The sequence below is a fragment of the Schistocerca americana genome, chromosome X (genome assembly GCF_021461395.2).
Source record: "Schistocerca americana isolate TAMUIC-IGC-003095 chromosome X, iqSchAmer2.1, whole genome shotgun sequence".
NCBI lineage: Eukaryota > Metazoa > Arthropoda > Insecta > Orthoptera > Acrididae > Schistocerca > Schistocerca americana.
The window spans coordinates 908,212,608-908,226,476 of record NC_060130.1 but is presented as its reverse complement, the minus strand read 5'-3'; the positions used below and the strand labels follow the sequence as shown (position 1 = coordinate 908,226,476).

The following is a 13,869-nucleotide window of genomic DNA, read 5'->3' as shown; positions in this document are numbered from 1 at the left end:
TCATACACAAACAGTAGTTGACCGGCGTTGCCTGGTGAAACGTTGTAGTGATGCGTCGTATAAGGAGGAGAAATGCATACCATCACATTTCCGACTTTGATAAAGGTTGGATTGTACCCTACGTGATTGTGCTTTATCGTATCGCGACATTGCTGCTTGCTTTGGTCGAGATCCAATGACTGTTAGCAGAATATGGAATCAGTGGGTTCAGGAGCGTAATATGGAATTCTGTGCTGGATCCCAACCACCTCGTATCACTAGCAATCGAGATGACAGGCATCTTGTCCACATGGCTGTAATGGATCATGCAGCCATGTCTTGATCCCTGAGTCAACAGATGGGGATGTTTGAAAGACAACAACCATCTGCACGAACAGTTCGACGACATTTGCAGCAGCATGGGCTATCAGCTCGGAGACCATTGCAGCAGTTACCCTTGATGCTGCATCACAAACAGGAGTGTCTGTGATGGTGTACTCATTGATGAACCTGGGTGCACAAATGGCAAAACGTCATTTTCTTGGATGAATCCAGGTTCTGTTTACAGCATCGTGATGGTCACATCTGTGTTTGGCGACATTGCGGTGAACGCACATTGGAAGTGTGTATTCATCTTCGCCACACTGGCGTATCACCCGGCTTGATGGTATGGGCTGCCAATGGTTACACGTCTCGATCACCTCTTTGTTGCATTGACGGCACTTTGAACAGTGGATGTTACATTTCAGATGTGTTACGAGCCGTGGTTACGAGCCGTGGCTCTACCCTTCATTCGATCCCTGCGAAACCCTACATTTCAGCAGGATAATGCACGACCACATGTTGCAGGTCCTGTACAGGCCTTTCTGGATACAGAAAATGTTCCTCTGCTGCCCTGGCCAGCACATTCTCCAGATCTCTCACCAATTGAAATCGTCTGGTCAATGGTGGCCGAGCAACTGGCTCGTCACAATACGCCAGTCACTACTCTTGATGAAATGTGGTAACGTGTTGAAGCTGCATGGGTAGCTGTACCTGTACATGCCATCCAAGCTCTGTTTGACTCAATACCCAGGCTTATCAAGGCCGTTATTACAGCCAGAGGTGGTTGTTCTGGGTACTGATTTCTCAGGAGCTATGCACCCAAATTGCGTGAAAATGTAATCACATGTCAGTTGTAGTATAATATATTTGTCCAATGAATACCCATTTATCATCTGCATTTCTTCTTGGTGTAATAATTTTAATGGCCAGTAGTGTATTCCTTTACAGAGGAAGAAGATACATCAGTGCTACCCCTATTAAATTCAGGTAACACCGCCAAGGTGAATGGTATATAGATTTTAGTATCAGTGCCATTCAGAAACAGCTGAAATCACTAAAATTAAACAAGGTTCCCGGAAAGTACTACAGACTCCCATGTATTCCTCTGAAATGGATTGTAAAGACAGCATTATATATATATTAGAAAGTGTACAGCAGTATTTAAACAGTCATTCTTCACATGCACTTCACAGTTATTTTCAGGGTGCAGTTGTATTTTTAGATTTTGATGTAGAAAACTTATTGTGCATGGTTATGTCCATATCTCAGCCATGACTGCAGTCTCAGGCAACTGAAACCACACTGCGAGCAGTGGCACCAGTGCATGATGGGAGTGACAACTGGGTGGGGCTAAGGAGGAGGCTGCGGCGGGGAGGGAGACAGATAGTATGGTGGGGATGGCAGACAGTGAGATGCTGCAGGTTAGGCGGTGGGCTGGGCAAGGGAGAGGTGGGGAGGGAGGAGGGAGCAGTAGTGGAAAAGGAGAGAAATAGAGAGAAAAAGAGAAATAATTATTGTCAACAATAGCGGACAGAGATTAATGGAAACTGATGACAGAAGGGTTATGCGATCAGAGGAGGTGTTGCACAGATATCACTCAGCTGTGTAGTTCACAAAAACTGATGGTGGATGGATGGCTCCAGATGACCCAGATTTGAAGCAGCCATTGAACTCAGGCATGTTGTGCTCAGCTGAATGTTGTGCCATTGGGTGGTCGATGTTGTTCTTGGCCACAGTTTGGTGGTGACCAGTCATTCTGGTGGACAGCTGGTTGGTTGACATACAGTCCCTGGCCAAATTATTAGACGAACTGCACATTTTTAATGTCGTTTGTAATAATTACATGTTGAGTACTATATTTAATGCGATTAATCAGAAAAATTATGACAGCTATTCAGGGAACTTATTACATTGTTGAATTTTGTATCTATTATTGCTTCATGACATTGGATTGTTGACTTATTGTAGGTATTAATGTGCAGAGTACAGCATACAGGAAAGGACCTGCTCAATAGTGTCCTTGCATGTAACTGGTGTAATATTTTGCTCACTTTTATTATCAATTTTGTAATATCGACATCACAATTGATTGTTTAACAAACAGATATTACTAACTGTGACCTTTAAAAATAGGTAAAAGAGGGGATATTCCACCACATAAAAAATCTTATTAACACAAAAATGTATTCCAGTCATGAAATTTCACAAAGGTTGGAAACATCAGAAGCTAGTGTGAGGCGCATAAAGAAGAAAATTGATTGAGGTGAAGAACTGAGCCCCAAAAGGAAGAATAAATGTCGAAGAAAACCAATTTTCACTCCAAGGTCAGAAAGTTTTCTCAAAAGAATTTGCCTAGAAAACAAATTTCAAACAACAAAACAGATAAAATCTCCAGAATGAGATTTTCACTCTGCAGTGGAGTGTGCGCTGATATGAAACTTCCTGGTAGATTAAAACTGTGTGCTGGATGATGACTCGAACTCAGGATCTTTGCCTTTTGCAAGAAAGTGTTCTACCATCTTACCTACCCAAGCACAACTCATGACCTGTCCGCACAGCTTCAATTCTGCCAGTACCTCGTCTCCTAGCTTCAAAACTTCACAGAAGCTCTTCTGCGAACCATGCAGAACTATCACTCCTGGAAGAAAGGATATTTCGGAGACATGACTTAGCCACAGCCTAGGGGTTGTTTCCAGAATGAGATTTTCACTCTGCAGTGGAGTGTGCACTGATATGAAATTTCCTGGCAGACGAGGCACTGGCAGAATTGAAGCTGTGAGGACGAGTCGTGAGTCATGCTTGGGTAGCTCAGATGGTAGAGCACTTGCCCACGAAAGGCAAAGGTCCCGAGTTTGAGTCACGGTCTGGCACACAGTTTTAATCTGCCAGGAAGTCTCATATCAGCACACACTCCACTGCAGAGTGAAAATTTCATTCTGGAGACATCCTCCAGGCTGTGACTAAGCCATGTCTGTGCAATATCCTTTCTCCCAGGAGTGCTACTTCCGCAAGATTCACAGAAGAGCTTCTGTGAAGTTTGAAAGGTTGAAGACGAGGTACTGGCAGAATTGAAGCTGTTAGGATGGGACATGAGTCTGCTTGGGTAGCTCAGGTGGTAGAGCATTTGCCTGCAAAAGGCAAAAGTCCTGAGTTTGAGTCTCGATCCAGCACACGGTTTTAATCTACCAGGAAGTTTCAGATAAAATCTCAACTGGAAGAGGCTAATGTGAATGCATCTGATGCACTGTTTGCAGAAAGTTGAAGGATATTGATTTCAAGGCCTGTCAACCCACTAGAAAACCAATGTTAACAGCCACAATGAAAGTAAAGCATCTGAAGTAGGTTAAACAGTGGTGAGATAAGGATGTGGATTTCTGGAGATTGGTAATTTAACTTTAAAATTATTATTTACAATATGATATAACCTATGTACATTTATTCATAGTATATTAATTATGTTTCTTGATTTTTACAGGTATGCTTCAGCGATGAAAACACATTTGAAATTTTAGCTAACAAATGTCAGTATGTGCGCCATCGAACAAGAGAAAAATTTCATCCCAACTGCATTATTCACACCATAAAGCATGCAACTAAGTTGATGATTTGGTCTGTCATCTGTGGCAAGGGTACAGGATGTCTTTACATAGTTAAAGGCATAATGAGGCAAGACCAGTTCAAGGAAGTCCTGCAAAAACAAAAACAGTTAATACCACAGCTCAGAGAATGGTCCCCGAATGGGGAACCATTTATTTTTATGCAGAATGGAGCTCCCTGTCACACAGCCAGGTCAATTAAATCCTTTCTGAAGGAACAAAATATCCCTCTGTTAGACTGGCCTGGTAATAGTTCCAACATGAACCCCATAGAAAAAAAGTATGGGAACTAATGAAGAGGGAGGTAGCAAAAGATGTCATCACAACAAAACACAGCTCTTTGAGAAGATCGTCAATGTGTGGTATCATTATCTGCAAATACAGGAAACTGTACAGTCCTGCATTGACAGCATGCCATGTCATATTAAGGCTCTCATAGCTCCAAAAGTTGGCTCAACAAGATATTAAAATTAATGTTTTCACTTTCACAATATTTTAATTTTTGTTATAATTATTGAAATAAAATATTTTCAACAAATTCTACATTTTATTTATTTGTTATATCACCTTAATTATGAAGTAGACAACTCATAATCATTTTATCACACTTTATGTATTAAAAACAAACAAATTTTGTTAGACATAAATAAAAAATTTACTTAAAAACTGTAGTGCATCTAATAAATTGGCCAAGGACTGTATTGACATAAAATGCTGTGCACTGATTGCAGCAGAGTTGGTATATGACACGGCTGCTTTCACAGATGGTCCTGCCTCTGATGGGATAGGATAACCCTGTGACAGTACTGGAATTGGATGTGCTGAGTCGGTGGATTGGGCAGGTCTCACACCTGGGCCTTCCACACTGGTATGATGCCTGTGGCAATGGGATGGGAGTAGGAATGACATAGGGTTGGTCCAGGATGTCATGTAGTTTGGATGGGCAATGGAGTACGGCTTTGGGAGAGTGGGAAGAATCCTGGATAAGATAGCCCTCATTTTGGGGCATTGTGATAAAGTCCTGGCAAAAATTATGCTTCAGTTGTTTCAGTCCAGGGTGATAATGGGTCATGAGGGGGCACACTTTTGTGGTTGATTCTCAGAGGTGGTGGAGGCATTAGGTGTGTGGGGATATGGCATGGGAAATCTGGTTGTGGAGTAGGTTTGGGGAGTAGTGCCTGCCTGTGAAGGCCCTCATGAGATCTTAAGCATACTGGGCAAGGAAGTTCTCATCAGTGCAGATATGCTGTCCATGGTTGTATGGGAGTGATTTGTTGGTGTGCAAGGAGTGGCAGCTGCTGAAATGCAGGTACTGTCCCTACACCCTCTACCTAATGGTTTCTCCTTCCTCCCTCCTGCATTTATGACCACCTACCTGTCATTTTGCTTGGGACAGGCAGGTATGGCTGAGGGGCCACATCAAGGTAACAAAAGAGTTATCTGGGAGAATCTGCAGCAAGCAGATGTGTCTCAGCCTGGATAGCACTTCACTGAGTGGGATGCATTGTGTCTTGCCTTATGTTAGAATAAGTTACTTTGGAGACTGCAGTTAGCAGATTTATGTCTCATCCTGGTAAGTATTGCAGTGAGCAGCAAGCATTGTTATCTTGCCATGTGTTAGAGTAACAGGTAGCCTGGAGACTCCGTCACAGGTGTGTCTCAGTCAAGTCAAGAGCAACAGTGAGTGCACATCTTGTGTATTACGAGAATAAACATATTTTTATATCAAGGGTTGTGTTCTGGTAATTCATTTTAGTGAAAATAAGGGGCGACAGTGAATACTCTTGTACAATACACTTACAAAGTAAATGGACCATTGCAGAACCAGAGACCTGCAAGTGAACTGCATACACATTGATTTTTCATTCTCCTGACATATGTGAAATTTGGCATCTAGAACATTTTCCATTTCCACTCTTTAGTTGTATCAAAATATACTGAACAGCTGATGATGGTGTTTTAGTTAGAATTGAAACCTTTTCATTTCTTTTTCCATTTGCCTGTGAATTTATAATCTATATTCAGTTACAAATGAACGACATTTGACCCTAACTGTCAGTTTATATGCTTAGGGATTGGCAGTTTTATATAAAGGCAGAACTACTATACATTGTCAATCATATTACATTTATCACCACCTAGATGTGATGTTAGGAAACATAGTTCATGATGAAGGTTATTTGATGCCCACTGGTCAAGTAGGTACATAAGGGAATGGACAGGGTATTCGTATGAATTTCACTCACTGCTATATGTTTCATATCTTAATTGCTGATGATAAATGAAATTTTTCAGTTTTTGTTAGTAACTTATATGTAACTTAATATATTTTACAATTTAACCAAGTAATTATCCATGTTAAAGTTGTTGGCAACAGTCCCTCATGCCACTGTGAAAGGGGAATATTGTATTGGTATATTTTAAGAGCTGTAGGTGTAATCTGTATGTAGATGGTTTTGTTATTTCTGTATACTTTTAATAATATTTTATTCTAACACATAAATTCAATTAAAGGTTTGTTACCTCTCATCCATAACCTCCCAAGGGAATCCTTCATGTGGAAGTGGGTAGCGGCAATCATCGCAGCAGTTGCAGTGGCGTGCTGTGTGCTGTTGTCGATACATATAACGACACCTCATCTCCAATTGTTCCCAGTACATTTTCTTTTTTTCATGACTGAAAAATTAAAACACACTCCAATAAATGTTAAGTTAGAATTGTAACTTTTTCATTTCTTTTTCTATTTGCCTATAAATTTATAATCCAGATTCAGTTACAAATGAGGCACATTTGACCCTAACTGTCAGTTTATATGCTTTGCTAAGTGAAGTTTGTGAACTGCTTGCATAGCTCTGTGATGAAAATATCTTGTTAGAGGGCTAGCAGCACCATCATGAATAGCTTTTGAGAAAACTGCAGGGCACCATGTCCACAGTTTATGTTGCCTACACTAATACATTATGACCTACCACCATACTATAGAGGGACAACCAGGAGACAACAAGAGTCATGTATACCACACTTTTTTGGTGAATTCTGCTGTATATAGATTACTGAAGGAGACAGATGGACTTTAACCATGCTAAAAATGGTGCACAAACAGAAAAAAATTTGATCAAATGAAGCCATATGGTTCCGGCAACTTTTTTCAAGTCTCAAATATCTATGATGTATATTTGCAGACTGAAGCAATGAATGAAAAACAGTTTTATTTGATTAAAGCACCTATGATTGGATTTCAGACAGGATTCTCCATTTTATTTGATGCTGAGGTATTATTCCAATACAGCGGGAGAGACTCTGCAATGTTGTTCAAGTTTTGGGGGGAATACCAAGTGGGCCGAGGTGTGAATGGGAATTTGGATTGAGGAGGGAGGTGTGCTAGGTTGTCCATGCTGTTGTGCAAAGCCACTGCACCAGTGTGGCATAGTGGTCGTGCATCTGCCTAGGTTTGCCAGGTTTGAATCCTGGCCTTGGTACAAATTCTCATTCACCACTTCAATGTCCATACACACAGAAAAAAAGATTTGAATTAGCTCTATGGTATTGAAATTGGGATGTGTTGACTGATGACTTTTCCAAATAATCATATTTTCCACTTTATGAGGTGGATGTTGATTTTTTGTGCTTTTATGACAGTAACTGAGATACATGAAATTTTGAATGAATTAAAAAAATTGTGTTTGTGGTTTGATGGCATATGTTTGTGGTTTATTTCTAATCACCATGACAACCAGAAAACAAGTATTTTTTTAATGTTGTTAACTTCATTTCTTGACAATGGGTGGCCACAATGGAGTGAGTGGTTTCCATCCATCTGCAATTCAATGTTCTCCTAGAATGGCCCATTTTTAATAATAGTCATGCCTGATGGTCTAATGGTGAAGGACATATCTGGAAACTGAAAGGTTGCAGGATCAAATCTCGGCCAGACCACAAAGTATTTCCATCTGCCTTTAACTATCCTTCACCTCTCAATGATGTGAAGATTCACCAGGACTGACAGGTGGTTTGGATTCCACATTAAACTGTGCTTCAGCTTTCCCTCATATGATTACTAGGGTAGGTTAGGGACATGTAAGTTTCTGAAGAGTCATCCAATTGAAAGACTCACACCAAACCTTTGAGCCACATGGACTCAGTATTATTGTCTCTGATGATTTTGTTGTTGGTTGGTTGGTCAGTTTAAAGGCAGGGGGAGGGACCAAACTGCTTGGTCATTGGTCCCATATCATTGTTAATGGGATGTTAAACCCTATACTTCCTATCTTTCATCCTAAATGAGGTATAAATGAAGCCATGCTACAAAGAAAAAGAAAGGAAGATTAGAGTTTAACATCCCATCAATGATGAAGTTCGATTTCAATGCTTGTTTTCAAAAATTCTTTTTCATGTGTATTCTGATTTCACATCTTCTAAGTTCTGAGGACTTTTGCCTTATAGGCCTTTTTCATTCTACAGAAGAGGAAAAGGTCACATAGGAGTTTGGACCTGCTGAGTAAGGTGGGTGCAAAATTTTGGGCATTTCATTTCGGCCATGAACTGTCTAATACTTCATGACATAGGATCAAGAACATTGTCATTTTGGAGGAACCTTGGATCACTACAATGTGGACAATTTTTTTGCTGTATTGGCTCAAGCAGTCATTTTAGTATTTGAAGGTACGCACACTGGACAAAAACTAGTCACTCTCGGAAGGTGTTATACTAATACTGGGTAACACAGTCTCTGATCTTGACAATGGGCTCAAAAAGTGAGGAAGAGAGTCCACAAATTTCTTTAGGTATGTCACATCCAACTCAAACCACCCATTTGTGATTAGAACCTGTAGAGCTACAAAATTGTGGGGATGTTGACTGCTAGATTTCACCTGCTGTTTCAAATGGTCCCAGACATTTTCTATGGGATTAACATTGGGTAATTTATATGTCAGTTGAAATTCAATAAGGTGCCTGAGTGTTTATCAAACCAGAATTTATACATGCTGCTCTGTGAAAATGGGTGTTGTCATCTTGGAGGATTGAAGTATCCACAGCATACTCATCATGAAGATGTAGAAGAAAAGGCTATCCTTGGTCACCAAGAATGTTCACAGTAACTTGAATAAATGGGCTAAAGTCACATTGTGAAAAACATCTTCAAAAAACTATGGAACTAACTCTGACCTGAACTACGTCTGGATCAGAATAAAAAAAGGTGTCTGACAGCTGTTTGATTACAGGACAGCAACAATCAGTCAAAAAATGAGCTCAGTCATGCGTTCTGTTCACTGTTGTTGTATTTCTCTGCTGTATCATCAGTTTCTAGTTGCTACAGCCAGCTGTGGATGATACTTGCAACCAGTAATGTAATAATCATGGTTAATTTTCATTGTCTCCATTGCTTTCTTTTAAATAAACCCAGTACTGCACATTAATGAGCGGCATGTGAATGTATTCAGAATGGAATTGCCCAGCTTTTGCTGTCACTGCCATATTGCATGCATAGGCTTAGGTGAACTGACAACATCATCTCTTCCCATGCTGAACAGTCAATTACTTCATTATTTTGATCATAGTATACACTCTCCTCACACTGCAGGTTAAATGCATTATTGGACTATCAGTTCACTTGTCACCTTGCATCATTCAAAAACATCTGCTTCCAGTCAGCTACTATCCAGTTTGTGTGTTGTTTGGCACACTGAAGATAGGCAGCTTTATGAAATGCTTTGAGTGATGGTCTTTTGCCAGGTACCCAACTCTAAATGTCATATTACATGTAGTTCCCTTCACAAGGTTCCCTTGGAAACTGGTTGAGATGGCTCTGAAGTCAATGACAGCAACAAAATGTCAGTAGAGTTTGAAACTAGTTGTCATTGCTGAGGTGTGACATTTTTCAGTTACGATCTGTTTATGATCATTGATTTATACCATATTACATGGCCCTGAATGGTATATCATTCCTTGTAGACACATTGTACAGTCCATATTAATACACTAACAGATCTGGCAGCATCATTTATGTGTGGGAATCATCATGTTAGCTCCTTTCTGTCATGTCACCATGGTGATCCATGGAATTGCACTGATTCCATTCAACCAACTGGCACATATACACCACTTCATTGATATAGCTTATGTCAGTAGTGGATGACCTGGTACCAATTCTGCAGTGCTCGAAAGTGTCGCTCTCTTGACATGGAGGGTGGGGCAGGAGGAGAGGAGTGGGGAAGTTGACTAATATTTTGTACAGTGATCTTATTAATATTGGTTAACTGTGTTGTGGTTCTCAGATACTTTGCTTTCTTAGCCATGCTGATGAAAACATCTTCCAAAGGCTTGGATTGTTTTGTATTTATTCAGGTGACAGAGATTGGCTGAAAGAGCTGCAGCTTTGGATTTAAATCAAAGTTGATCCTGTGCACACTTAACCTAAGATTGTATTTATTTAATTTCAACAATTATAGTCATGAAGTCATAATTTTAAAGAAACATTTTCAGTAAATTTTATCACTGTAATGGGAAATCCAAAAGAAACTGTTCAAAAGAAACAAAAACATCAATAAAACATAAAATCTCACTACAACCAAGCTGCACTTCTCACAGAAATGTATAGAAATATGCTGGACATTGCATTAATAATGAAAACATTGCCATGATAGGTATTATTTTTTTTACATGCAAGTAGCACTCTGGGAATCCCAGTTATTATTTAGACATGTTTTCTAACTGTTGCATTTAGTAGCAAGTGTGAGTAGATTTTGGTGTGCAATACTTGGCTGTTAGTAATGTTCATTACTGTTGCTGTGAATATTTAGGTTAATTTTCTGCATTTGACATTTTAAATTGGAGCTCAACACTCCATTAAATTGAAGTTATATAATCGGAAATCCAAATGTGCAAATGTAACATGTTGCTTCTATCATTTAGTATAGTGAGGGGTGTTCAAGAATGTGAAGATTCAAAACATCTGTGTAGGGTTGTTCAGAGTCTCCATGTGGGGAAAGTGGTACATGTGAAATTTCTCATGATGAACAGGTGTTTCATATGGAGTTGGTTAGCAGTCTCTTCAGATTATTTACAAAAGTTGTCCTTCCATATTCAACACATAGGAGAACTGGAATCATCTGACTTTAAGAGATAATAAGAACTTGAAAATTTGGCATTTCTACAAGTGGAAAAGAGTGTTAACTGGCTATTAAGCATATAGTGAGCAGAAAAACTACACTGTCTGTTCAATAGAACTGCAAATGTACACATCTGTTGCATCTAGACAACTAAGAACTCACATAAATGAATTTTATGCACTACTTCTAAGGGAAAACACTATTTCTTCCAATAGATGCTGCTCCATAATATAATATGTAATGTAACATAAAGAGCATCTTTTCTGGCAACTACTACTAATGATACAGATGATCTACACTACTAGCCATTAAAATTGCTACACCATGAAGATGACGTGCTACAGACACGAAATTTAACTGACAGGAAGAAGGTGCTGTGATACGAAAATTATTAGCTTTTCAGAGCATTCACACAAGGTTGCTGACATGAGGAAAGTTTCCAACCGATTTCTGATACACAAAGAGCAGTTGACCAGCGTTGCCTGGTGAAATGTTGTTGTGATGCCGCATGTAAGGAGGAGAAATGTGTACCATCACGTTTCCAGCTTTGATAAAGGTTTGATTGTAGCCTATCACGATTGCAGTTTATCGTATCGCGACATTACTGCTCACGTTGATCCAGATCCAATGACTGTTAGAGGAATATGGAATCGGTGGGTTCAGGAGCGTAACACGGAACACCGTGCTGGATCCCAATGGCCTCGTGTCACTAGCAGTCAAGATGAGAGGCATCTTATCCATGCGGCTGTAACGGATCGTGCAGCCACATCTCGATCCCTTAGTCAACAGATGGGGACGTTTGCAAGACAACAACCATCTGCATGAACAGTTCGACATCGTTTTGCAGCAGCATGGACTATCAGTTCGGAGACCATGGCTGTGGTTACCCTTCACACTGCATCACAGACAGGAGCGCCTGTGATGGTGTACTCAATGACGAACCTGGGTGCACAAATGGCAAAACATCATTTTTTCGAATGAATACAGGTTCTGTTTACAGCATCATGATGGTCACATCCGTGTTTGGTGACATGGTGGTGAATGTACATTGGAAGTGTGTATCCATCATCGCCATACTGGCGTATCACTGGGCATGGTTGTATGGGGTGCCATTGGTTACACATCTCAGTCACCTCTTCTTCGAACTGCCAGCGCTTCAGGTGCAGAAGAAAAACACACAGGAGGGGCTAGATAGGAAGAGGAGGGAGAAGGGGCTCAGGGAATGGGAGCTGGCTGTTGGCAAGAGATCTGCTAGGAGAAGAAGATTTTCAGATAGTTTGACTATTGGTGTTTACAATAGATATGACTTATTAGTGGTTTCTTCATTCATCTCTGCCTTTCTTGTGTTGTGACCTGATATTTGTGAGTGTTTCGTACCAAGCAACATAACCTCTTACCTGTGTTTACATTCAGCGCTGACCAGTTGCAGCTGTAGCGGCGCATCGAAAGCTAAGTACTAATTAACTGTTTGTGTATAGTGGTTTATTTAGGAACTTTAGTAGTCTTCAACCGGCGTTTTTTGTGTTTTCTGGTGAAATAATTTCAGAAGAACCTTTTGGGAACTGTTTTCAGCTTTGTTACTGTGTCATTAGATGTTCGATTCTCTTTCTGTATTAGTCTTTTGTTTTATTTACATTTGTTGTTTATTAATACTGTTAATAATAGTAGTTACTTCCCTTGTAGAGTAAGTTTGTGTTTATTGCAGTCAGGTTCTTAACATCTTCTTATTGTAGTAACGGAACTCAGAAAAAGTAAAATTTTACCATGAGTGAGAAGTGTGGGCTTTGCCGTAGGTTCATGAGTAGTGGATTGCGGTGTGAGACTTGTTCAAAGTATTTTCACTGGGGGGAATGCAGTGGGGAAGTCAGTGGGCATTCTGATGAATTCCTCTCCTGGAACTGCAGGTTATGTAGCAAGAGTAAGTTGATAGAGGAGCAGGAGTGTAAGATCTAGGTCTTTCAGGTGCAGTTGAAAAACGCACAGGAGGAGCTAGATAGGATGAGGGAGAAGGGGGTCAGGGAATGGGAGCTGGCTGTTGGCAAGAGATCTGCTAGGAGAAGAAGATTTTCAGATAGTTTTACTATTGGTGTTTACAATAGATATGACCAGCTGTCAGAGTCTAGTGGAGAGGAATCTCTAGTAGCTGTAGATGTAGGAAGTATGCAGCAGACCTCAGTAGTTGCGGTGGCTAGAACAGTTGCAAAGTCAAAGAGGAAGAAGAAGGTTCTGCTGTTAGGTAGTTCTCATGGCAGAGGTGTAGGCCAGCAGTTGCAGGAAGTGCTGGGGAGTGAGTACCAGGTCACCAGCATTGTGAAGCCTAATGCAGGATTGGCTCAGGTGACTGTTAACATAGGGGGGGTTATGTAGGGATTTTACTAAAGAGGATCAGGTAGTGATTGTGTGTGGGGCTGGTAATAGTATTGATAGGGATGGGGAGTATGACATAGATGGTGACCTGGAAAAGATAGCCACTCAGACTGGCAACATGAATGTGCATTTCGTGGAACTGTTTCAGCGTCACGATCGGTTTCATCTTAATACAGCCGTCAGGCGTAATAACATGAGACTTGGGAGTGCGCTGATGACAGAAAGCAAGGGAACAGTAGAACAACCATAGACAACATTTTTGTTCATTCCTCATTACTAGAAGGGCATTCTGTTAGCAAAAAGGTGAATGGCCTTTCAGATCATGATGCACAAATTTTAACTCTAAAAGATTTTTGTGCTGCAACACGTGTTAAATATAGTCATCAGCTGTTTAGGAAAGCTGATCCAGTTGCTGTGGAGACCTTTGTAAACCTTATCAAGGAACAAGAGTGGCAAGATGTTTATAGTGCTGATACAGTAGACGATAAATATAA

The 13,869-nt window shown here is 40.3% G+C and overlaps 1 protein-coding gene across 1 annotated transcript in view; it reads right to left on the bottom strand.

The window, feature by feature from the left end:
• The window catches only part of LOC124556385, a 70,516-nt gene that overhangs the window by 11,063 nt on the left and 45,584 nt on the right, over positions 1-13,869 (bottom strand). The window contains exon 6 of the mRNA XM_047130348.1: positions 6,423-6,575. Coding sequence (XP_046986304.1) covers positions 6,423-6,575 — 153 coding nt within the window. The remainder of the gene's footprint in view (positions 1-6,422; positions 6,576-13,869) is intronic.